The 25,804-nt window shown below is 50.3% G+C and overlaps 1 protein-coding gene and 1 pseudogene across 3 annotated transcripts in view; both read left to right on the forward strand.

Moving 5' to 3' along the window:
* USH1C (USH1 protein network component harmonin) overlaps positions 1-25,804 on the forward strand; it is a 47,072-nt gene that overhangs the window by 11,995 nt on the left and 9,273 nt on the right. The window contains exons 5-20 of one of the 3 annotated variants that reach the window (XM_027073031.2): positions 2,166-2,274; positions 2,390-2,414; positions 2,620-2,677; positions 3,003-3,097; positions 4,692-4,776; positions 5,947-6,006; positions 6,174-6,230; positions 6,543-6,685; positions 7,728-7,793; positions 8,140-8,264; positions 12,471-12,520; positions 16,447-16,599; positions 17,942-18,058; positions 18,588-19,070; positions 22,845-22,964; positions 24,045-24,095. In XM_027073031.2, coding sequence (XP_026928832.1) covers positions 2,166-2,274; positions 2,390-2,414; positions 2,620-2,677; positions 3,003-3,097; positions 4,692-4,776; positions 5,947-6,006; positions 6,174-6,230; positions 6,543-6,685; positions 7,728-7,793; positions 8,140-8,264; positions 12,471-12,520; positions 16,447-16,599; positions 17,942-18,058; positions 18,588-19,070; positions 22,845-22,964; positions 24,045-24,095 — 1,797 coding nt within the window. Of the gene's footprint in view, positions 1-2,165; positions 2,275-2,389; positions 2,415-2,619; positions 2,678-3,002; positions 3,098-4,691; positions 4,777-5,946; positions 6,007-6,173; positions 6,231-6,542; positions 6,686-7,727; positions 7,794-8,139; positions 8,265-11,333; positions 11,408-12,470; positions 12,521-16,446; positions 16,600-17,941; positions 18,059-18,587; positions 19,071-22,844; positions 22,965-24,044; positions 24,096-25,804 lie in introns of all 3 variants that reach the window. The other 2 variants (XM_027073030.2, XM_015074992.3) reach the window with 2 other exon arrangements.
* LOC106977483 (60S ribosomal protein L34-like) lies at positions 861-1,209 on the forward strand (annotated as a pseudogene).

Genomic DNA, 25,804 nt, shown 5'->3' on the forward strand with positions numbered 1-25,804 from the left:
CTCCCAGACCCCACAGAGTCAACTGTGTCTCCCACATGTACCAACAAGTCCCCAAAGGGACAGCACATGTGGTGTGAGTTAAGCTGTCAGCTGACTTGTGCTGGCCTCAGGCTAGAAAGAGGCATCCAGGACCCAGTCCGTGTTTTGCAGCTAATGGCTGTGTGACCTTAGACAAAACATCACCTCCCTGGGCCTTGATTTCATGTGATGTCTAAGGGTCCTTCCAGCCCCACAGTTATTTTTTTTTTTTAATGTTTATTTATTTTTGAGAGGGAGAGACAGGGGATGAGCAGAGAGAGGGAGATATAGAATCTGAAGCAGGCTCCAGGCTCTGAGCTGTCAGCACAGAGCCTGACAACAGGGCTTTGAACCCACGAACCATGAGATCATGGCCTGAGCCAAAGTTGGGCGTTTAACCGACTAAGTCACCGAGGTGCCTCCAGCCCCGCAGTTGTTAAGTGAGGAGCTTCAGGACTGACCCCCAGAGCCAAAGTGCTTAGAGGGGCCCACAGCAGTGGTCTAGCAGGGGATGAGCTCACCACAGATCTGTATCCAAAGGCTGTCCCTGTAGGCCTGCGAGCACCTGTCTCTCCCAATCAAATGAGGCCCAAAGTCCTGCGAACAGGGCAAGAATCTTTAGGGCTCAGGCCCAACTAATGGTAACAATTGTGACCATTGATTGATTACTGTCCAATGTGCCAGGTGCTGGCTGGCTTTACATGGACCTGCTTACTTAATTCTCACAGCTGCCTGGGCATCTCCCCATTTTACAGATGAGAAGAACTAAGGTTCAGAAAGTTCAAGAGACTTGCCCAAGGTCCTGTTTCCTCTTCCGAGGACAATGTTCATGGGTATTCCGAATGGTCTAGCGTTTGACATACCATCGTAGGCTGTCCTACAAAACAGCCTCTGATGAAGCTGTCCCGAACCTCTGGCAATAGAATCATTTACCTTTAGACCAAGAAGGTTGGGAAGGCACCAGACTCCACATGTGGCATGTGCCCAGGCCAGCTTCAAGGAGCTCGTGCTGTGATGCCTACAGTTCTTCCAAGGTTGCCTAAAGTGAAAAAACATGTCAGCAGGGCCTATGGTGGTTCCCTGTGTGCTAAGTGTGTTCATGACAGGATCAAGCGTGCTTTCCTTATTAAAGAGGAGAAAATCGTCGTGAAAGTGTTGAAAGCACAAACGTAGAGTCAGAAAGCTAAATAAAAAAAATGAAGATTTTCTTTGAGTAATAAAAATATTTAAAAAGAGAGAGAGAGGGAGACTTACCCAAGGTTGTGCAGCAAATAAGAATAGAAGAGGGGGGGGTTGGGGGGCACCTGGGTGGCTCAGTGGATTAAGTATCCCACTCTTGATCTCAGCTCAGGTCTTGATCTCAGGGTCGTGAGTTCAAGCCCTGAATCGGGGTCCGCACTGGGCATGAAGCCTACTTAAAAAAATAATAATAATGATAACGGAAGCAGAAAAGAAACAAAATGGAAGCAGGAGTTTGAATCCAAGACATCTGATGCCAAAGCCTTGTGTTTATTCATTCTTCTTTGCTTACTCCAAGTGGGAATTCAGAGGTCAGGGCTGTGGCAGAGTTAAAATGCCCATTAAGCTTCCATAGAGTGGAAAGAAAGATACTGTGTGTGTGTCAGTGATGTGAACTTGGGTCAGGAATCATGGAAGTTCCCCACCCCAACTCCGTTATGGTGTTATAGTGATTAACAAAGACAGGAGAACCTACTCTGTGGGCGGGGTGGGACAAAGGCCAAGGAAGAACTGCCTGAATCTAGGTGAAGGTTGCCCTTTGCACGCGTTATAGAACCTGATGGTGACCCAGTGGGGAAAAGGGACCCTTGAGGGAGGATATAGGGTCCTGAGTTCTAGTCCCAGCTCTGCTACCCATTCTCTGTGCCTCTCACACCCGCTCCATGTAGGTTCCCCCATCTGTAAAATGCATCAGAAAGACTGCTTAGAAATGTCACTATCCTGGGACCCCCTCAAGCTGATGGAGAGTGGGTTGGTTATAACAAGGTACTAGGGTACATACCGAGGTTTCTTCTGAGGGAAGGCACGTCATCGTCCCCTTTCCCAGAGAGCAAGCCCAGAGCATCTAGTGGCAAGTCTGCCCAGCTGCCTTCTCAACCTGGTGCTCATTCCCTCTGTCTGCGGCCAAGGTAGGGGATGAGATCGTCCGGATCAATGGATATTCCATCTCCTCCTGCACCCATGAGGAAGTCATCAACCTCATCCGCACCAAGAAGACTGTGTCCATCAAAGTGAGACGTGAGTGAGGCCAGATGACCAGGGGTACTGATGGAGGGGTGGGGTAGGGTGGGATAGGCGGTGGGGTCCCTAGCTCCTGGGGCACCGTCCTAACCCCTATGCCATTCTCCCACAGACATCGGCCTGATTCCCGTGAAGAGGTGAGCAGGACCTTCCTCTGCAGACAGACTCTTCCCTGTGGGCTCAGGGTCCTGGGATAGGCATTGGGGTCTGGTTTCCACCAAACCAGTACTGCTCCTGGGCCAGAAGTGGCTGGAGGCTCCAGATGGGCAGATCTGGATTTGGAGCCTGGTTCCTCAAACATCTCTCTCTAATGACTGCCCTTTTACATCCCCGTCCCACTAGCTCTCCTGATGAACCCCTCAAATGGCAGTATGTGGATCAGTTTGTGTCAGAATCTGAGGTAAGGGCCAGGACCACCTGTGATGGGGTCTGGAGAGGGTTGTCTTCAAGGAAGGGCAGCAGGTCCCAAAGGGAGGGCTTGCCCCAGAGATGTGCCTTCAGGGGCTTTAGACAGGCTCCCAAGACATCCAGAGACATCCAGAACGTCCCTGAGGCCCCCAGGGCATCCAGCCAGGCCCAGCTGGGGCAGACATACCCCCTAGGAACATAATGGCAAGCAGTCTTATATGAAGACAGCAGTACTTGCTCTAAAGGACTTTATGAAATCAAGAGACCACTTGCACACATGTGGACACCCAGTGACCCTTATCCCATCCTTCCTCCAGGGTGGGCGGAGCAGCCTGGGCTTCCCCGGCAGTCGGGAAAACAAGGAGAAGAAGGTCTTCATCAGTCTGGTAGGATCCCGGGGCCTTGGCTGCAGGTGGGTGTCAGTCATGCCCTGGGGCTCTCTCATGGCCAGGAGACCCCAGGAGACCCCTAACACTTCTCCCCTTTCTCACTGCTGCTTCTGAGGAGATGACACTTCTCAGTGTCTGATTTCCTCTCTGGGCTTCACAACAGCCCGATACAGCCAGAGGGACAGCTCTGACAGGCCCATTTTATAGATGAGGAAACTGAGGCCCGTAGGCAGAGCCGTGTTCCGTTGGTGGGCTCTTGAGTCACTGCAAAAGGGGCCCATCTAGCTGGCCATCTCTGTTACAGTTCCCTTGTCATTTATTACCTTGTGGGGTTCCTTAAGTGGCAGCCAGGGAATTGCAAACAGGCATCAGGCCACCTGAGGTGGTCTTATTACACACACAGGTGTTAGACTTACAGATCTAGGTTCCAGCCCCTGCTCTCCACCTGTGAGCTCTTGAACCTTGGACTGGTCACTTAACCAGTCTGAGCCTAGTTTCCCCCTCTATAAACTGGGAATGACGATCCCCCATACCAGCTGTTGTGAGCAAGAATGAGATGTAGAGATAAAGTACCAGCTTAGTGCCTAGTAGGTAGTAAGCAGTTTGTAAACATTAGCTATTATTATTTAACTTTTTCATATTGTTTCTACTCATTCACATTTATTCAATGCTTTTCTGCCAAGCATAGGTGCTAAAAAGTCCCTCCTTCCCAACCACTAAATACTTACAGTGTAGAGTTGCAAGGGCCCTAATGAAGCTCCTTTCTGCATCAGAGATGGCAAATAGGTCTCCCGTCCTGTGCTATTTTTCATCAATTAGCGGTGGCTGCCTGGAGTCCTACAGCTGACCCCTTTTTGACTCCCCCCAAATTTACTAATAACCTACTGTTGACTGGAAGCCTTACCGATAACATAAACAGTTGCTTAACCCATAGTTTGTGTTTTATACACTATATACTGTATTATTACGACAAAGTAAGCTAGGGGAAAGAAACTATTGTTAAGAAAACCATAAGGAAGAGAAAATGCATTTACAGGGTTGTACTATGAGAAATCCACATACAAGTGGACCCATGCAGTTCAAAGTCATGTTGTTCAAGGGCCAGCTGTGTTTTGAAAAGACCTCTAAGGCACCAAATCCAGGTTTGGTGGAAAAGAGTGCTATGATCAGTTCGTGATGTCTGCCACAGATGTGGCAGATGTGAGAGGGGAAAATAACAGTACGAATGCCATCCTTGGTGTAGGTATCTTAGGAGCGCTGAGGAGGGAGCAACTATTTTAGGCTTGGGATAGAATAAGGAGTTTGGTGAAATCCTTGTAGAGGAGATAGCATTTGAATCTTAAGGAATGGAAAGAAAGAAGAAACAGCATATGCCATATATTGGGTGAGGGGTTGGGTAGCGGGAAATTACAAATAGTTTTTTTGTGGCTGTTGCCGCAGGGAAATGAGGCTGGACAGGTAAACGACGGAGTCCCATGGGTACTGAGCCTCATGGGTGACCTGGATCCTGAGGGGCCAGCATACGGGACACACAGGCAGAGGGACCAGGACATTGAGAATGAGCAGCACTGCCAGGGATGAGCAGAGCCTCACCCATATTTCCCATCTCTCCCACAGCATTTCCAGTGGGCCCATCCAGAAACCTGGCATCTTTATCAGCAACGTGAAGCCTGGTTCCCTGTCTGCTGAGGTGGGGCTGGAGGTGAGTGACCGACACTGGGATGCCCCAGAGGGGTACAGGGTCAGACGATGACCCTGGTCATCACGTTAGTGATGGAGGTGCAGGCCTTTCCACACAGCCCTCTCCCAACAGCCGCTGGCTGATGATTCCTCCCCATCCGCCAAGTGAAGGCTTCACGTTTCACCTTTCTAGTCTTCTCTGGCTCTGAGAGCCTTTGGTCCTGATCTTGGGGATGTAGTAATAGTAAAGAATTGACATTCATTGAGTGTTTACAGGGTAGGACTTTCTTCTAAGCCCTTTAAAATGTATAAGAACTCTGAGAATTAGGTACTGTCATTTTACAGATGGAGAAACTGAGACCTGGAGAAAGTGTATGATTTTTCTAAGATCATGTACCTAGTGTAATAGGGCTGGGATTCAAACCTAGGTAGTCTGGTGCCAGAGCCAGAACTCTTTTTTTTTTTTTTAAGTTTATTTATTTATTTTTGAGAGAGAGAGCACATGCATACACGAGCATGGGTGGGCAGAGAGAGAGGGAGACAGAGAATCTCAAGCAGGCTTCCTGCTGTCAGTGCAGAGCCCGACGCGGGGCTCAGACTCATGAACCATGAGATCACGACCTGAGCCAAAATCAAGAGTCAGATGCTTAACCAACTGAGCCACCCAGGTGCCCCCAGAACTGTTAATCTCTACTTTTGACAAGTTACTTCCTTTTTCTGCACTTCAGTTTCCTCTCCTGAAAAATGGGGGCAATAGTCTTCCTTCTAGGGTCATTGTGTGGATTAAATGAATTAATACATATGCTTCCAACTGTGCCTGGCACATAGTAAGGGATTGATGAGTGCTAGCTTTTATACAAAATATTATTATGGCTCAATAAAGCCTCTGCTATATGAGAAACCCAAAGCTCCTATGTCTACAAACTGAGTTTTTAAAGCAAATACAAATTAAGCCAAAGGAATGAACCTCTAATGGGATAATATTTGACAGCCGATAAAGGAAATATAAAGTGTGGGCACCCTGGGAGGATACCATTAGAGCTTTCTAACTGCTCTGTTCATGAGGAAGAGCTGAGGTGCAGCCACTGGAAGACCCAATATGTGACTCTGGCCCCCGGGGGAAGCCCTTCCTGCAGCCGAGTAGGTTTACAGATAGTGGAGACACACTGAACCCTCTCCATTTCTCCTCCAGACAGGGGACCAGATTGTCGAAGTCAACGGCATCGACTTCTCCAACCTGGACCACAAGGAGGTGAGATGCGGGGTCTCCACCTGCTGGCCATTATCATGTCTGCCCTTCACTTCCCATGCCCCACCCCCAACCCTGCCATGGGGTCTGAGACCTTCTGTGATGTCTAGAGGCCTTGACTGCTCTGGGCTGTCAGGCTTCAGACAAGGTCTGTCTGCTTGTCCCCCCAGGCCGTCAACGTGCTGAAGAGTAGCCGCAGCCTGACCATCTCCATTGTAGCTGGAGCTGTAAGTCCAGAATGACCTGGTAGGGCCCCCATAACCCCTGACTTCCAACCCCGGCCATTCAGACCCCTGATCTCTGGCACACACTCCTGGGAAGGGCCAGAGGGTCTCCTTTCCTGAAGCTCTGACAGAGCAGAGGGAGAGATCTCTGCCTAGCGGGGAGAAGCTTGCTCAGAGACAATAGGAGCCACAGTGCCTGACACGGGGCGCCATGCTGATAAGAGGACAACCTGCATCTTGGTCCCCAGGGCTGTGGCAGTGGCTGGCCGGGTTCCCTGGGAGACTGAGCAAGAGGTCTCTTTTCACTCCCCTGAGGGCCGAGAGCTGTTCCTGACAGACCGGGAGCGGCTGGAGGAGGCACGGCAGCGCGAGCTACAGCGGCAGGAGCTTCTCATGCAGAAGCGGCTGGCAATGGAGTCCAACAAGATCCTCCAGGAGCAGCAGGAGATGGAACGACAGTGAGTGTGGCCAGCCAGGGTGCCCCCTCCCTCTCCTCCCTGCTCACCGTGTCCTGGGCCAGCTTCATCCTGCCCCCCTGAGGCCTGTCCTCAGACCAGATGGGTTCAGTGGTGGTCAGTGTATCCATCCCTTGCCTCCAGACCACCAAGCTCTCCCCTTCTAGTTGAGGAGAGCCCTTGACTTCCAAAACCCAGAAGTATGGAAAATGAGGATGCTACCAGCAGTAGCTAACGTTTGTTGAGTATCAGTCATGTGGCCGGCATTGAATCAGGACCTTGTTTATGTCTTGCTTAATTTAATTCCCACAATAGCTCTGGAAGATAGATGGTATTGACCCATTTTACAGGTGAGGAGGCTGGGAGGTCTTAGCTCAGGGAGGTTAAGCCACTTGTGAACAAAGTCACATGTGGCCAAGCTGGGATTCACACCTGTCTGTGGTAATAAGGCTCACCCATCCTAAGGTTGGTTGAGATGATGGACTGGGACAATAAATGTGGTGAGCAATTCACAAATAAAAAGCTACTGTCAAAATCCAAATCCAGATACGTTCTAGGAGTGTAAAAACAATTTGGAAAAGGAAGGTGGACAGGATCTTTCCCTCTTCCCCATCACAGAATTAGCCTGGAGAATCAGCCCTGGTGGTACCTCTGCCCATTGCCCTGGCCTTGGCCAGTGGCCCCGGCTACATATTGCCTGGGGCCCTCCTCCCAGAGGACCTGACTCCAGCAAGGCCCTGCCTACTGTCAGTCACTTTATCTAAGTGTTTGAAGGTAGACACATAGAGTGTGGCCTGCGTCGATCCGCCTCCCATCCCTGGCAGCACAGAATCTCTGCTCAGCAGTGCCAGGCAAAACCACACAAGAGCACGAGGCCCAGATTTTCTTGGACCCGCTTCCCCAGCATCCAAATCTGGTCCAGGCATCCTTGGAAGGGAGCCCATAAGAAAGATTTTAAACCTTTCTCAAATTAGGAATTAGCTACAAGGAAGAGAGAACTTCTCTTGCATAGACTCTAGCATGCCAATCTGAATTTGTTTTTCAGGAGAAAAAAAGAAATTGCCCAGAAGGCAGCAGAGGAGAATGAAAGATACCGGAAGGAGATGGAACAGTGAGTGCTTGGGTCCACATGTCTGCGTGCAGACGTGAGTGTGCTCTTGGGATTGTGGCCAGCCAGAGGCCCCCTCCAGGCCCAGTTTGCCTGGCCTTCTTGTCTCCTGGTAGCCATTCCATAATTCTAGTAAAGCCCATCATGTTAAGGTAACTAGAGCATAGTCCTGTAATCCCCAGGGTGGCATTGACACTCGATGTCGAATACAAGTGCCAGGAACTTTGTTTTCTTCATCACAGCTAGAGCCATGCAGCCTCTCCCCAGGCTGGTTAGGGTTTCCCAATAGGCAGAGGGTGGGCCTGTAAAAGTCCTGACCCCAGTCACAGGCAGGGGGATCTTATTTCAGGATTGTGGAAGAGGAGGAGAAGTTTAAGAAGCAGTGGGAAGAAGACTGGGGCTCAAAGGAACAGCTGCTCTCATCTAAAACCATCACCGCTGAGGTGCACCCAATACCCCTTCGCAAGCCTAAGTGTATGTATCATGTACCGGGGGAGGGAACTTCCTTCTGGGGCCTGGGGGTTGGGGAGTATCTTGACAGAGATACTAGTCTCTCTCCAATCACCACCACCTCCCCAGGTGAAGAGCCCACAGCTCCCTGGGCTGTATTTCTTTCATGGAGGGGCAGCCATGTGCCAGGGCATGGGGGTGGGCAGGATCTCTGCCCCTTTGTCCCCAGGGGCCTGTTGCCAGACTCTCCCCCACAACACAGACTCAGGCAGGAAGGCCTCTCCTTGTGCCCTTGGGCTGCTGACCAGGGAATGGAGAGCTCTGTCAAAAGCGAGTTGTTCATTGGATCATCTTCTTGCTTTGCTGAGTAGTACGTCCACATCCCACCTGGTTCTGAATCAGAGCTGGGTGCAACAGCAGCAAGAAAGAGGGGAAATGCTCATGATGGAGAGGATTTGGGTGATCCGAGGCTGATGGGTGACTGTGGGAAGACCTTACCTGAAGTGCCCCTGCCACCTGCACCCCTGTGCATGGGGTATGGTCACACCCCTTCAAGGATGGAGTCAGGGAGAGGACTGAGACCACTCCTAGGCCCAAACTGCGGCCATCTGGGGCCTCAGCTCCCTCTGCCCTTTGCACCTCCTTTCTTCATCTGCCCTGGGTTCTCACTTCCAATTTCAGGCCAGGCCTCCACCACCTACTCCCCTGTCTACCTGCTCACAACGCCTACTACCAGGTGCCCACACCACCAGGGCAAAGTAGTGGCTCACTCTCAGTGCTTCTCCAGGGGGCTGGTGGTAGGAAGCCAAGCAAGGTAGCTGGGGGCCATGGCAATCACGAGTCCAGGATTCCACCTTGGGCCTTATTGTCACTTTACATGACATAGGGCCAGTTCTGCTGCAGCTGATTGTGCTCAGCTGACCTGGGAACCTCTAGATATGGGGTGAATCTACACCCAAGAACCAAGATTCCCCATGTCTGCTGTGTCACAGCCATTTGGGATCTTGTGATGGTCTAGACAACCTGGCCCCAACTTTGGATCATATTGGGCCCTAGAGTGGCATCATCTTGTCAACACAGGCCACTTGGGTCAACAAAGAGGTTGGGCAGGCACCTGGATGGTTCCGTTTCACTCCTGCCTGGTGCAGAACAAACATCTCCCAGCACATTCCTTCCTGGCAGCAGGGGATGGTGTCATCCCAGGGTCCTCTCTGAAGGACAAAGCAAGCTCTCATCAGCCTCCCCTCTGACATTTGGTATTAGTTAAGGATGTGGCCAGAGCTAAATTCCTGGTGAATAATCTGTGTTTGAGACAGGGAGCTGATTTGCTCTTGTGAGTGAAATAGGAGCTTCAGAAGGAGAGAAATCGATTTTAATTGCTTCTCGTGAAAGTAATCCTAGTCAATTTAGTACCTTTCTAGAAACCAGGCCTTGGCTTTAGAGCAAACACATTCTCTTAGGAACTACGAAAAATAAAAACACTTTCTCTGGCTAGCTATTTATTTAGTGCTTTTAAACCAAATCAAGCTTCTTGAATGAAAGGAGCAAGAGCTTTCCCTTTGCTTTAAGTTACAAATTTTTTCTAAGGGAATGTGCGAAACATGGGATGGATGGCCCAAGCCTGCCTGCCTGAGCTGGGGCAGCTGCTGCCTCTGCCCATGTCCGCGTGCACTGGCAATTTCATTCTCCTTGGGAAATCAGTCAGAAAATGCAGGAAGGCCTCTGAGCGAGCTCAATTCCTGCCTCCCTCCCCATTCTTGGGAAGCTGGAGCGGTCTCTGTTGTGTTGGGCCAGCACAACCGGGACAAGCCGGCTCCTCCCTGGTGACTCTTCAGCTCTGGGGCCCAGTTAGCCAACAGGGTATATCTGACTCAGGTGTTTGTGCCTGTGAGGGATGGACTGCACATTTTTGAACAGACAGGAAAGAGTGTGGAGCATCTCTTGCCTGAAAAAGAAAGCCACTTATCCTAATGATGTGGTGGGCCTGACTGCTTCTCTCACCACCACCTGTCCTAGGGGCACTGCCTGCCTCCCTGTGGGTGACCCAGCATAACCCCAACATTCTTCTGAGCCAGGACAGATTGTCAGAGAGTCCCCCAGAAGAGCTTTCTTTAGCCAAAGCAATGAGGAGGGGGGTTATTAAGCATCCCAGAGCCGGAAGGAGCCTTGGGAGATGAAGAGGTTTAAACAGGATATTTCTAGGATTTTCTCTCCATTAGGACCCCAGCAATTAGCCTCCACCCCCAATGGACCCCATGGTTTAGAAGTTGAGGTTTTTCCTATCAAACTATGAAGAAATCAGTTGTTTTCCTATTGTTTTATTATGTAGTCACTGTTATTTGCAAGAAAGCATCAATGTTCCACTACTTAATTAACATAAATTGCGCCAAAAGCTAAGGAATTTAACTTACAGCCTTTTCATAGAGGAATGGGGAAGTTCTTCTAATTAATATTTGAAATATTAATAGGCAGGTCACAGCAGACTCATCCACTCCCTTCAGCAGTCCCAGGGAGGCCAAAGTCCAGATTGGAAACCACTGGAATGGATGATTTGCTATTCTCCACATGATGTCAACATTCATGTCTTCCTAACCACATGTCTCCCCTTTACCCTTTGAAATCTCCTCACCTCCTCAGGATCAACCTGCCCACATAGCTCTGACATCCCCCAGGGACCCAGAGTTCCCAAAGTGGTAAGAAGCAGCCAGGAAGGTCTGTTCTGCCATTTTTAACCCTTGGTACCAGAAATGTGTAATACTCAGATATTCCCATATTCTGTGCCTCACTTCCCAAGTTTCAACTGAATGCCCTGCACAAAGTTTCTCACTTGACTGTCAGGTCAGAGGTCCCCCCGTTGTTAGCCCATTTTACAGACAGAGAAACTAAAGCTACCAAGGTTGAAAGCACTGCATGCACGATCCCGGAGCAAGACAGTTTTGTTCCGGGCTCCTGAGCCCTGTTTCCACCCCTGACCTCACAAGTTCCCATAGAGGAGGCTGGGCATAGGTCATTAGGCTCCTGGGAAGCACCTCTGGCCTCTTGGTCTCCCAAGTCCCTCTTGGTTCACCAGCTTCCTCCTCTTTTCCTGGGTAGCTGATCAGGGAGTGGAACCTGAGCTTGAGCCAGCAGATGACCCGGATGGAGGCATGGAGGAGCAGGGAGAGCAGGTTTGCAGCCCCCGCTTCACTGCCTGGCCTTGCTGCTCCGCTTGCCTTGCCCACCGCCTCCTGCTAGCCCTGCAGACACCCAGCTCTAAGGGGCCATCATGCGGCAGGGACCACTGGAGTGTGCGAAGCTCCTGCAATCCCAGCTTAGTCCAAGCACTGCCCACAAAGCCTGAGGACAGGACTCCCAACCTGGCTGAAATGTCTGCTGATACACACCTAAACAACTGAACCACTGGTTCAGTGCTGCCCAAGCCCAGGTTCTTCCTCTGCTGCTCTGGGATCTCCCTAAGGACTCCCTAGATATCCCCAAGGTCAGGCAGGAGGCTTTCAAGATCCTGTTCTAGAACTCAGGCTGGTCAGGGTGGGTAATTATTTAATGGATCACTGCTGGTGCAAGGAGCTTTAGGTTTGAGATATTTCCCGGTCATACTGTTGCCTAGGGGAAGCAGGGGGCTGGTGCCCTGATGATCTGGTCTGGGGCCAGGGCGGGGTATGCTCGTCGGGGCAGACCTGGCCACAGCTGCCTGAGCTGCCTTTCTCAGAGCTGACCCCTGTCATTGCCTTCTCTCTCAACATTGAAAGCAGAGGATGTGGTCTGTACTATGAGATAAGACAGTTTTGTTCTGAGTGATAGCAATTTGAGGCATAAACCCAGGCTATCTTTTGTCTTGAGCCATTTCTTGGATGGAGGGACCAGACATCAGTCAGGAGAGGCCTCGTTCTCTTTCAGTGTTAGCAGACTGCAGCTGTGATTTGGAAAAGCTCATCCCCCAACAAGGGCTGTCTCTGATTTTCTGGCACTGACTCCTGAAGTCAGTGTCCTGGGGAGAAGCAGTTGACGGGGCCCCAGGGAATCAGGGCCGTTCTCTGGCAGCCTGGGGCCTGCTCTGTAACCCAGGTGAAGCCAGGTGAGTGGAGAGTCAGACCGAGGGTGCGGTTTTGCTATTGGGTCTGCTCCTCATCTCACAGCCACATGTCCTTGAGATCCCAGCCCCTGGCTGCTGTCTGTGGACGCTCTGGCTGAGCCAAACAGCATCTCATCTCTTTGTTCTCTGTGTTATAGCCTTCGGGTGGTTTTATCGTTACGATGGCAAATTCCCAACCATCCGGAAGGTAGGGCGCGAGACTGAGTGCTGTGCCGTTTGCTGCTGAGTTTGCTGTGGGGTTTGGCCTTTACGAGCATTGTTTCTTTGCCTGTCAACTCTAAACAGTGTAACCCAGCCTGTTCACTACAAGGGCTGACCTGTCTGCGTCTATCAGGCTGACGTCAAAAGGCAGGGCGCTGCCACAGGAGCATTGTGGGGGGAAAGTGTTCATGGGGTGAGACCCGCCTGAGTACCATCTGGCACCATCTCGGTCAGCATCAGCCCTGGAGGCACAGGGCAGGGACAGGGCCATGGCAGCTTCTTTGTTCCTCTGTCAATACCAGAAGCCATAGTCAGACAGAGTGAAATATCAGGTTGGGTATACACAACACACGTTATGAGACCAGCTGCACCAGACACAGACTCGCTGCCAGGCAGGGATTTTCTGCCTCAAGTTGAGACTAAGAGCCACACCAATCATAACTCTCTCCTAGAAATATCGCTACGTGTGCCAAGATAATGCATTTTTCTGGTCTCTGGGGCCTTGAATTTTCTCTCTAAATCTTATTACTGTATCTCCAGGCCCCATAAGACTCTCATCCTTTTTCTTTCTAAATCACTTTGGCATTTGATTATGAAAACGCCACTGTTAATATCTGTAGATTGGACATATGAGATGACTTGGCATTTGGAAATCAGGCATCAGCATAAATCTGGGTGAACTAATTTAGTTGTTATCACTCGGCTGGGTCTTTCTGGCAGGATGTCAGTCCCCCAGAAACCAAAACGGTGGCAGCTGGGTGACCGTGATGATAGGTAGGTAGCTTCTCCCTGCCTGTAAAATGGGAATATCTGATGTCCCAGAAACGTCTGCTCCCTTCTTCCAACACGATACTGTTAAGATAATAGACAGCAATATTATTCCTGACAGAAGTTAGCATCTTGACCTAGGAACACAGATCATGATTTGCATGATATTGAATAAACTTAGGACAGGGCACCACGGGGGATTCCTTTCCACACTGCCTTGGTCTCAGAAAGGACCCAGTCTCATAAGACTGTCTTTTTTCATCCTACAGCCCGACTCTGTGCCTTAGGCTATCTCATTGGGGTTAGATTTTGAATGCTCTACACACTATCTCTACTAGAACTCACCTACAGAGGACAGCACGTGCGCACACACACACACACACACACACACACACACACACACACACACAGAGGATTATACTGGAAAAAATACCTATACCTTTATGGATAGGTAAAATCTCTTCCAGGCACTAATAACCAGGTAAATGTAAGAGAACTTACATCTTCTCCACACACATACCTCCCATAGGAAATCATGTCACTTGGACATTGCTATTGGTAAGAAGGAGCCCTGTTTTCGCCTATTCATTACTTCAGTATAACTGAATAGCTGGTATTTTTTTCATTTCATTTCCAAAAGAGAGAAAGATGGCTTCTAGGTAAGAAGCAAGAGCACATCCATCCTGTCTGCCTTTCCTCTCAGTCCAAACTGGGAGGGACCATTTGCCATGAATTTAACTGACAGCTAAAAGGACAACAGAATCACATCTCTCATGCTGGCTCTGAAAACCCATTGTCTCCTCCTCTAGAGCCATGTGACTTGCATTGTTTCCCAGCAGCTAGAACACCAAGTCCCCGGGTAATACACTTGGCTATCTATAGCCATGATCATCAGTGTGCACAATTTCCCTTATTTGAAAAGACAAAGATTCGATGTTTGTTATTCCTAACCTGGGAGTAAGTCCCTCTGAGGCTCAAGGTCCCCAGGCCTGTGGCCCCACAAAGTCTGTGTCAGCCTGCAGGATTCATGGTTCTGACTAAGCCTTTTACTAGGATGCTTGAGTAAATCCTGCAAACCAGCCCTATGGCAGGAGCCCACTGTCCAGCAGGTGAGGTAGATTCACACGCAACTGAGTAACCTGTATGGAGGGCGCTAGTATGAGGTCAGTAGACGATGCTACGGGACAGTTTAACCTTCTGCATCACTAAACAGGCGCTGCTTTCTTGGAAAGGGGACAGAGACTGCCACATCTGCCTGTCCCATCCAGGATACCTGGCTCTAAAATGTTAGCACTGGTAGTTTGAGGGTTTTTTGGTTTGGTTTGATTTGGTTTGGTTTTTAAGCCAACAGAATGGCCATTCCTATCATTGGTGGTCCCTGTGAGAGGCCATACCCATATCCTAGCAAGCTGCCATTAGGCAGAATGTCATTGGCTCCTCTCGGGGTAATTGCTGTCTGATCTATAACATGATGGCAGGGTTCCTCTATCAGCTGAGCCAAGAGTCTAGTGAACATGGTGGGTAAAGAACCAAGCAGGACTCTGAAGCAATGAGAGTCATTGCTACTACTTTTCTCAAGTAGTTCATAGACTGTCCTGGTGGCGGGCCTCTATCCCTGACATAGGTGACCATCTCCAAAGAGCATTACCTGTGCATGGAAGTAGGGATTGTCTTTAGGAGGCGAGGCAGGATGACTCAGTAACAGGTCCATAACTACACCCCCAGGCTTCTCCAGCTGTGGATAAAGTTTCGTATCCGGTAATGAAAAACTCAGTTCCTCATTCCTGCCCTTAGATGCTGGGATGATTTGGGAATTCTGAGAGAAGCCCCCAGGGAATGCTAGTTAGGGGTGGGGATGAGCTCAGTGAACAGGCAGATTTCCTCCTCCCCACATCAATTCCCCAGAATGTTGACTCTCTCTGCTGCCACCTCTCCTGAGTGCTAACTGTGTCCTCTGTGCTGTGTGTGATGGGGCTGACACTCCCTCCTGCCATACTCCTGTTGCTGCCAGCTCATCTGGGCACAGTAGAAAATGTGTTGGACCTAGAAGACTCAGGTCCAAACCCTGGCACCACCACTTACTGGATGTTTGATATTGGGCAAGGGACTTCACCTCTCTGAGTCTTGGTTCCTTCATCAAAAGAATGGGGATAATATCTACCTATGAGCATAGGTAGATTTACCTATGAACATAAATCCCTTAGCACATAGGCAGTCCATACATTGTAATTTTCTTCCTCCCTTACCCCTTGGCTTTCCTGCAACCCCATGGGAGGAACAGGCAGGAAAGCAGGTTCTGTAGGTCCAATTCCAACAGGAAAAATAAGGAGTTTGTTTGCCTTGCATCTCCTTTCCCTAATCTTGTTGAACTCTGACAGTCAGTACAAAGCAGTTAGGCTATTCTCTTCCCCCACTCCCATCTCCTAGTCCTATGGTTTTTGGCTAATCCTCAGTTCAGGGGTCTAGTTCAGAGGGAATGGTGGACTCTACAGGATTCAATGGTCTGAAGTTAAGCATCAGAGCAAAATCTGATGTCCCTGGCTCTGGGCTCCCAGGTCTGAGGCTGGCTGCTACCTCCTGAAGCTTAGGACAGAGGATCTCTGCAAATGAGACTCGTCAGCTCTCCCAGATTTTTTGTAGAATCTCCCAGGATGCATCTCTGTTGTCTGAACATGAGACACCTCTCTTTCCAGATGATGGAGAAGGCGTGTGCTCAGATACTAGGACACAAACACAATGTATTCTATTTATACACCACTTTCATTTTATAAGGCTCTTTTATAGATGTTATTTTATTGGCTCTGAGGGCAAGCCTATAGGCAGGAATTTCTTCTATTTTGAAGATGAGGTGAATCAGGCCCAGAGAGGTTAAAGAACTTAGCCAAGATCACACAGCTACTTAGTGAGCTAGTAAGCCAGTTCTTCTGGCTGGAAAAAGGAATGTGTCTCCCACTCCACAGTGGGTAGCACAGTGGGTAGACCTGTCCTAAATCTGAGGTCCAGTGCCCAGTGCAGATGGGCAGAGCAGGGGGAAGGGCTCACTTCTGGTGTTGTCTGTGGGCTGACTGCCCGGGTTGCTGTGCTGTGCCGGTGTCTACACTGCCTTTTACCCCTTGCCATGTAAACAATACCACATCTGCTCAGAAAGGAAAGGATAAGAAGAAAGCCAAGTATGACAGCCTGCAAGAGTTGAGAAAGAATAAGAAGGAACTAGAGTTTGAGCAAAAGCTTTACAAAGAGAAAGAGGAAATGCTGGAAAAGGAAAAACAACTGAAAATCAACCGGCTGGCCCAGGAGGTATGTGTCTGGCTCACAGGCTAGGTGAGCATCCCCAGAACATAATTTGGTTGTTCCCCACCATGCTCCCAGGGAACCAGCTGGAGTTGTGTTCCCCAAGTGGAGTCCAAGGATGGAGTGAGCCCTGCCCTTCTGCTCAGTCTAGAATGTGTGATCATCCCACCTGCCCAGGGTCATGGAGACCACCTTCTGGCTTAGGTGTATGTTTGGCATGGAGACTAGACTCCTTGCTAAAGTATGGGTCTGAGGCTAGCCTCTCTGCCCAGATCGTCACACTTAGGTTCACCCTTCTCATACCTTGCTAGAGGTTTGAGTCTGTCCCCTCCATCCCAGCCCCACCAGAGTATGAGTCCAAGGCCAGACCTGTCCACCCTATGTGTGAATATGAGGTCTTTCTCTGCACTCAGGGTATGACCCCAAGGCTAACCCCTCTGCCTAGATTATAGGACTGAAGTTAGCCTTCCACCCACTTGTCATCAGGTCTGCGTCTGTCCAGCCTCTCTCCCCAGGTTATGAGTCCAAGACCAAATTTCCCCCACCTGCATTCGCTCTGAGAGTATGGGTCAGAGGCTAACCCCGTTGTGCAGGTGAGGTGTCTGAGGCTATTCCCCAATTGATCAGGCAGTGAGTCAGGCTGCTTCCATCAACATAAGATGTATCCTAAGCTAGATCTCTTCAACCTGGACGTGTATCTAAAGCTGTCCCCTTCAAGATATGACAAAAGCAGTCGTCCAACATGAGTAATTCCTATTTCCTAGATGAGTTGGGTGACTTTAACTCCCTAGCTATTGGAGAGGTGATTGGTTCTGCTTCTCTTTAATGCTTCCATGAATCAGAATGCCAAGCTGATTAGATTACAAAATCAGAGTAATGCTGGAAAATGTGAAGTGCATTAGGTCTGGCATTAGGAGCGAGTAAGCAACAAAATTAAAAATAAAATCCAACTTGTTCTTCTGGAACAAAGTAGCCTGGAAGGGGAAAAAGCGTAAAGTTAAAATGTTGGCATTGTGCCAGGAGCCTACAAAAGGGCCATTTTTAGAGAATCCCCAGATCCCAGAGTTCATGGGGACCCTGGGAGCCTTATCCCAACTAATTCCAAACAAAGCACAAGTCCCTCCTCTGATTTTGCTAAGTGCCATTAGTCAGCTTGACACTCCAGCATCCTCTCCCTTCTATTTCCACCTCTTCTGGGGCCAGATGGAATAAGCCAGGGTCTTTTGCTGGATAGTGGACACACCCAACAGTACTCTTTAAAGAAGTGCTTCTATGCTGCTGATCTGAGTGCGCCACGCACGTGTGACTCAAGTGTGCCTCTCCTTTTTGCACTGGCTTTGGGTCCTAGGTGTCCGAGACAGAGCGGGAAGACCTTGAGGAATCGGAAAAGATTCAGTATTGGGTGGAAAGGCTCTGTCAGACACGCCTTGAGCAGATTTCCTCTGCTGATAATGAGATTTCAGAGGTAACAGAGCCCTTCTTTCCACATAGACCCTCCTGCTGACTTCAGAATGACCCACTCTGGGGACAGTGGGAGGCAAGATGGCCACATCAGGTTCACTGTCCAGGGCCACCCCTACCAGCCCACTCTGCCTTGCTCTCTGGAGGAGGGGGACATCTCTACATTTCTGGGCTTATCTCCTGAGTGGCCAGCAAGTCCTAACCCATCTGAGATGGTCTCAGGCATGTTGTTCTGGAGCAAGGGTGCCCCTTTCACTGTCGAGTTGTTCCAGGTTAGATAAACTGTATGGGCACCTTACTTGTCACACATATGAGATAACTTGGGACTGTCCTACATTTGGACACTCCTTCCTAGCCACTTGGTTTGGGCTCACCTGAGCACCCAGGTGACAGAGAAGTGACAACCCCATGATTCTGGTTGGAGGGTGGTAGATTTCCAGCAGCAAGAGAAACAGGAAAGCATTATACTCAGTGTTTTGTGAAGTGGAGCACTGGTCAGACAATTACAGAGCTTCCTTGCAACCCTCCCCCAGATGACCACGGGGCCCCCGCCTCCCCCGCCTTCTGTGTCTCCCCTGGTCCCACCCCTGAGACGCTTCGCAGGCGGGCTGCACCTCCACACCACTGACCTGGATGACATCCCCTTGGACATGTTCTACTATCCCCCCAAGACTACCTCGGCCTTACCTGTGATGCCCCACCCCCCACCCTCCAACCCATCCCCCAAGATCCCCGCGCCCCCTGTCCTTCCCTCATCAGGCCGTGTGAGTGCCTCTTCTTCACCCTGGGTCCAACGCACTCCACCCCCCATTCCCATCCCTCCCCCACCATCTATCCCCACCCAAGACCTGACTCCTACCCGCCCGCTACCCTCGGCACTGGAAGAGGCACTGGGCAACCACCCCTTCCGTGCTGGGGACACAGGAAATCCAACAGAGGACTGGGAAGCAAAGAACCACAGTGGGAAGCCCACTAATTCCCCTGTCCCTGAACGGAGCTTCCCACCCACCACAAAGGTACTGCGCCTGTTCTGCATGCTATGCTGGGAGGCAGGAAGAGTGGCAGGAGGATGTTTCCCACATCCTCCACTGCTCTTGTGAGCGGAGATGGGAAGAAACATCACCCCACCCCATTTTCAAAGAATGAGCTCCCAACCTGCCTGTTGTGGTCATCCTGCATGTGTTTGGTTTCTGCTAATGTTGAAGTACTATACAGTATGGTGAATTGCCTGTGGTACTTGTGATGAGCAACCGTGTATTTATGTCTGTTGGTTTCTCTTGGCTCCTCTTGGCTGGTATGGGCTGGTAAGGTTCAATATAGGACTGTGTTAATGAATAGCCAGAGCTCAGTCACGGCCGGTCACTTTTTGATATAAGCTCAGAAAATCTTGAATATGGGAAATGAATCCCCAGGTTAACAGGGGGAAACGAGGGGAAGATAAGTAGTAGAGCAGTATTAAGATCTTGTAAATGAAACGATAACACTGTCCAGTGCAGTGTTAGGACATTACAATGCCATTTTCTGTGGAGTTAGCCAACTACATTGGCTTGAAGTATAATACCCAGAAATTTCTGGCCAACTTCCAGCTCCAGGAAAAAAAGAAAAAATGAAGACAGAGAGTTCCTAGAAATCTCCAGATTTACTATATACAGACTAGGGATTTTTTTTTTTCTTGGACGTCAGGAGGCTGAACAGTGAGCTTTCTCAAAAAGACATATTTCTTATTAATTGTTCTTAATCCAAAGACTATTTTGGAAGAGGTAATCCCCAAGGCAGATGTGGAGGTTTGATCCCATGGAGAGACAAACAAAATATTCCTCTGCTCCAGTAGCCATGGGGCCAGGCTTGAATCAGAGCTAAAGCGGCTCATATCAGCTAAGGGTAGGAGCTTAGAGAGAGGACAGTCAGTAGTGCCTGATCAGTGGTTTTTATTAACCTGCCCTGCATGGATTTGAGTCCCAGCATGAAAAACAGAATAAGCTTTTCAGAGCATTTGGGAAAGCTTGGAGGAAGGTGGGAATGAAGAAAGTGCCAGATGCCAAAAAGGCTGCAGCTTCTGGCAGGGGACTCTCAGAGGGACTCCCTCTGGACCTCTGATGGGTCCTGAGCCCTGCAGTTCTGACAGAGAGAAGTCTATCTGTTCCAGGGAGGTCTTGTCCCAGAGCCCAGCCAGGAGCAGGTTCACTGGGGGCTGAGTTAGCCTGGCACAGAGGGCCATATCCTTCTTGTGAGTGCCCCCTATCAAGATGGGCAGCAGCTTTTCCTCAACAAATTCGATTCTACAAGCATGGATTGAGCACAAGCTTTGTGTCTCTATGTGAGGGGCAGAGGGGAGCAGTGCTGAAGGAGACACAGAGGAAATTGGCATACCTGTGCTCTCTAAGACTTTACCATCTGAAGGATGAGCCACTGTCTGGCCAGCTATAAAATGGCACAGGTTTTAGTTTAGTTTTGTTTTTGTTTTTGTTTTGTTTTTGTTTTTGTTTTTGTTTTTGTCAGCAGCTACCTTTATTTGGGCCGGACACAGGTGTTAGATATTCCCATCAATCAGACCAATATGGCTTATGAGCAAAACAGATAAAAAGAGGCAGGACCAGTTACCATTTTCCATGTGTTCACAGGGTTTTTATTTTTGGTTTTTGAGCTGGCCTTGAGTACGAATGTAGAGAAAGCTAAGGAACACCAATGAAAAGGTCCTGTATTTACCCAATAGACATGTCATGCCCAGCTGCCCCTCTACTTAGAGAACAAAGCAGGAATGATGATGAAACTATCAGGGAAGGTGAAGTTTTCCAACAGAAAGCACACTTCCAGATCAGGTTTGAGACACCAGATCTCAACGCAGGACTTGTGCTCTGGGAAGGATGCATTCTAACAGAAGGTGGAAGGCACCTTTGCAGAGTAAAGGGCTTAATGAGCTGAGCTTTGAAGGATGGCAATACATGGAGGGTGGGAGGAAGGGCATCGAAGGTACAGGGAACGTAAAGATGGTAAGGAGGAACCACCCTGGGTTTGAATCCTGACTCTGCCACTAGCTGGTGACTCTGGTCATGCCTTACTTCATCTGTCTGAGCCTGGGTGTCCTCGTCCCTAAAATGGGAATGCTAATGGCACCTACCTGTTATGAGGATCAAATGGATTAATACATGAACTCATTCGAAGTTAATACGTAGGAGAATGGCAGGCACGTGGTAGGTGCTCAATAGACATTAACTATGATCAGTGACAGATCAGGATACAAGAAAATTTGGGTGTAGCTGCAAACACAAGATTGGAGGTAAACTCTGCAAACTTTTGAGTCGAAGTCAAGATTCAAAACAGGATCCAGCTTTCTCGGATTCCTCCAAGAATCACGAAGTTCCCACTGTTAGTTCCCCATCAGAGCACAGGGAAGGTTAAAAATTCCTCGACACAAGGAGCCTCTGAAACCTGGACCCTTGTGTCTTAAATGACATCAAAGCCAGGGCTATTCCTGACTTGAAGGCCAGGGGGCTGCTGTTTTGGTGAGCTTCATCCTGCCCATGCCAGCACTTTGGCCCTTGTACCGCTGCCCCTGCCTCATGGCATGCTCCGAGAGAGTCGTCACCTGTGCTGCCGCAGGAGGCGTGGGTGATCCCATGTCTGCATCTGCACCGTCAGCTCAGTCTCCAGCAGGCACCAGGTGGTGGAAACAAACACTTGTGTCAGCGTGGCACACGTGCCTGCCACATCACATCTGCCAGAGGAAGGTTTTCAGGGCCATGCCTGCTGCCCAGGCACTGTTCTGTGTGCCCAGCATACTACTAAATCCTTCATTTATTCATTCAGCATGTTCAGTGAGCACCTACTAAATGCCAGACACTATGCCAGGCGCTGGAGAACCACCACAAAATGGGCAGCCCAGTCCCTGCCTGAGACCATCTGGTGAGGAGGACATATAAGTAAGCAGGAAACTACCATGCTACCTGGGGGGGAGATGGGGGAACACAGGTACTGTAATGAGCTGGGGTGGAGAGGAAAAGCTCAAGGGGTGCCTTATGAAGGCAGTGACACCCAAGATAACACCTGGGCAGGTAAAGCAGAGAGAGGAAAGAGCATATACATAAATCAGGGCAAGAAAGCCTGGCGTTTTGGAGGCTAAAGTGAGGCAGAGCCGGGAGGGTGAGGGGTGAAGGATGAGGTTGCAAAGGAAGGTGAAGAGACTCATGAAGGACCTTGCAGGTGAAGCTCAGTAGTCAGCGGGGACCCATGAAGAGTACGGGCAGAGCTGTGACCTGAATCAATTTGTCTTGTCCAAGGTGATGGAGTGTGTTAGAGCAAAGCAGACAGGTTGCATCGGCTCTCCTGGATGCTACTCTTACTGGTCCTCACCGTCAGTCTTTGAGCCTCTGTAACCACCCACCAGGGACAGCAGATGCTTTGTGTGTAGTCCAGGGGATGGAACCGTGGCCGGAAGAAATAGCCTTTAGGGAGAAAGGAGGCTGGATGGCATCCGTGACCACTGAGAGAGAACATTGAAAGTGTATCCTCTGAGTGACGGTGGCTGCTGGCGCCCCTGTAACGAGGCTCTGGCTCAAGTCTCTGATTTCTTAGAGCCACCCAGTAGTTTCTGTGGCCTCAGAATGCGCTGTGGCCAATGAACTTGTCTTTCTGCTGAAGATCACACCCTCAGCACCTCCAACAGGGTGAATGAACCAGGCGGGCTCGGCATGTGCATGACGTGAATTTGCATGTGTGTTGACGTGCCCTGGTTGACCTGGGCCACCCCCACCACGACTTCACATGGGTGTCTCTTAAACTAACCCTTGTAGACGTTTTGCCCAAGCCCACAGCCTCCACGAGGCCCTGGCGTGTCCACCATCTCCAAACCTGTCATGGTCCACCAAGAGCCCAACTTCATCTACAGGCCAGCTGTGAAATCCGAGGTCCTGGTAAGCCCCTTCCTTGGATCCTCTCCAGGGCATCTCCTGAGACAGAGACAAGAGCTGTCTCCTCTGGGTTCTGCTGCCTCTGGAGGGAGAGTTAGGTGGGATACAAATGCACATTAAGTGCCAGCTCCTGACTTCTCCTTGGCCAAGAGGTGAATCCACACGGGTATAAGCCAGGGTTGACAGGACCAGTGAAATTCCTCTTCCTCACTTGACCAGACGGCCTGGAGCTCCATCTAGAAGTGATAATGACAACAGCTCAGACTTATTGTGAATTTACTGCGTGTCAGGATTCAGTGTGTCAGGATACTGAGGCATAGAGGGGTTAAGTCGGTTGCCCAAGGCAGAGCAAGATCTTACTACTTACTCCAGAGTCTTTTAGACTCCACAGCTCAAGCTCTTACCTACGTTGCCATCTTGCCAAACCGACAGTGATTCCACCGGCCCAGGCCTCTGCCCCTAAAGCCTGGCGTGGCATGGTGCAGAAGGCCCTCAGGTGGAAAACTGGCCAAAGTGGATCCCCTCAGTTTCTCCAACTCATCGCTCACTCCTCACTGGACTGGGAGTGTGAGGCGTGGTCCTGAGGGGTGGGGGCAATAGAGTCTGCCCACTCCCAGTCACCTACGGCTGACCCATGTGTAACCCTCATGTCCCAGGGGTACCAGGCACAGACTGGACTCCCACCCACAGTGAGAAGAAAGTCATGCCAGAATTTTTCTTCCCCTTTCAAGGAAACCCTATCCGAATGTCAGGGCAGGACAGCTCAGATACTTATTTTGAGCTTTTGCTGTCCTGTCAGCTTCCCAAAGATCAAAGTTCATGCCCCTGCGATAACCTGCTGATGCATCCATGTCGCATTCTCTGGCTGGTGACAACCAGTGGCGTCTGCTTGACTTGAACTGGGCAGCTGCTGCGTCTGGGGGCGTCGGGCAGGCCCCTGACATAAATCAGGCTGTGTCTATTTGGGGAGGGAGGTTGGCAGGGCAGCCCCAGGCTGGCAGGCCCAGGGTTTGGCACCAGAGGGCAGACGAGACCTATTGGTAACGTCCAGTGTGGAACTTTCTATTTTTTTTTTTCTGGCAGCCACAGGAGATGTTGAAGAGGATGGTGGTTTATCAGACCGCGTTCAGACAAGTAAAGCGATACCTGTCGTGTGTCTGTAGTCCTCCCCGCCACCCCCATCCCTCCCACTCTGACTTCTCTCGCTGCTGGGAGTGCCAGTTGGCTCTGAAGCAGCCCCAACTACCATCTGCCAGAACCTCAGGCCAGAGCTATGTTCTTGTTGCCTGCAGCCAGGAGTTGGGAACGGTCTCGATCAGGAGGGGACCCTGGCTTTATTAGACCCCATCCCCAAGCTAAGAGCAGCAGGACCTTGAGGGCTCTGCTCTTTTGCTACTGTTTGTTCAAAGAGGAGCAGGCAGAGGGAACCCTCAGAGGGTCACCGAGGCCAAGATGGGCCCTCGCTGCAGCCCTAGGAGAGAAGAAAGGGGGGCCTGAGGTGTCTCCCTGTCCCTCCCCTGTCTTGTCCCCTCAAGGCAGATCACAGCTGTACGTGGCACTGGATCAGTCAGGAAGGATGTGGTAGCCCAGATCCTCCACCTGCCTGGAGTGTTCCTGTGCACAAGGATATGGACGTTTTTCCCCAGCCGAGCAGTGGTATCAGACAGGCAACCACTTATCTTCCCCCCTCCTGGAAGCTCATATTCACAGAGCCAGCCAATGGATTGGCTGTGTCACCACCAGTGAAAGAGATCCCAAGACAGAGAAAGACCTTGCAGCCAACCTCACCGATAACCCGCCACAAGACCTCAGGCTGATTTGACTACAGGCAGAGCAATACAAGAGGGAGGTGTCAGCTTCACAGTGAGACCTGGGAGTCTGCAAAGGAGGCTGCTCCCAGCCCAGGCCTGGGGAGTGACAGGCGACAGCTAACAAGGTGTCAAGCACAGTTTCTAAATACGTTATGTATCTGAACTCATTTAATCTTTATAGCAACCCCAGGAGGTAAGTGCAATGATCACCTCCATTTTGTAGATGAGAAATTGAAACAGAGAGGTTAGGAAACATGCCCATGATGGCACAGCTACTGTCAGACCCTGGAGTTGCATCCAGGAGGTCAGGCTCCACAGTCAGGCTCCTACCTGCTACACCATCCTACCTCTCGAAGCACTGTGATTATGAGACAGATATTTAAAGGCCTTGTTGTTTAGGGTACAGACAGCTCTCAAAGAGAGAGAGGCTGGATGGTGAGAAGCCCAAGGACCTAGACTGGACGTCAAACCCTTGCTCCACCACCCCCTGGCTGGATGACCTGCGGCATAAATGTCAGCTTTCTGGGCCTCAATTTCTCCATCTCTTGGATGAAGGGTTGCCCTCCCTCTTCAAGGGCTGACCAGCTGTAGTGGCTTATAAGTCTATGATCTGAACTCAAGACACAAATGCTTGCCATCTGGCCATCCTGAGAGCAGATTCTCACAGGGAGGGAGAAGGGGAAGCCCATAGCCAGCACTGCCCAGTTTTCCAGAAGAAATAGCTAGAAGTGGTCTGGGTCCTCAGTGAAAGAGCACTGACTCCATATCCTGCCTAGTGACCTCTCCCACCCCTGGATTTGCCGCATCCCTTCCTCTGTTTGCTGACACCCACAGACTGACCTGGGAGTGGCCTCCGAGCTGGGCCAGACTCCAGACTCCCAGGCTCTTGGGGGCTGAGCCTGAGCAATGAAGACTCATGAGGAGGGAGGGCAGATTGATGCTCAGGGAGTTTGGGCCTCCCTGTCTGCTGATGCTTGTTCCTCGTCTTGTGCCCAGAACTTGTTTGCTGCATGCTGGGTGTAGAGAGGGCAG

This window comes from Acinonyx jubatus, chromosome D1 (assembly GCF_027475565.1).
Source record: "Acinonyx jubatus isolate Ajub_Pintada_27869175 chromosome D1, VMU_Ajub_asm_v1.0, whole genome shotgun sequence".
Lineage (NCBI taxonomy): Eukaryota > Metazoa > Chordata > Mammalia > Carnivora > Felidae > Acinonyx > Acinonyx jubatus.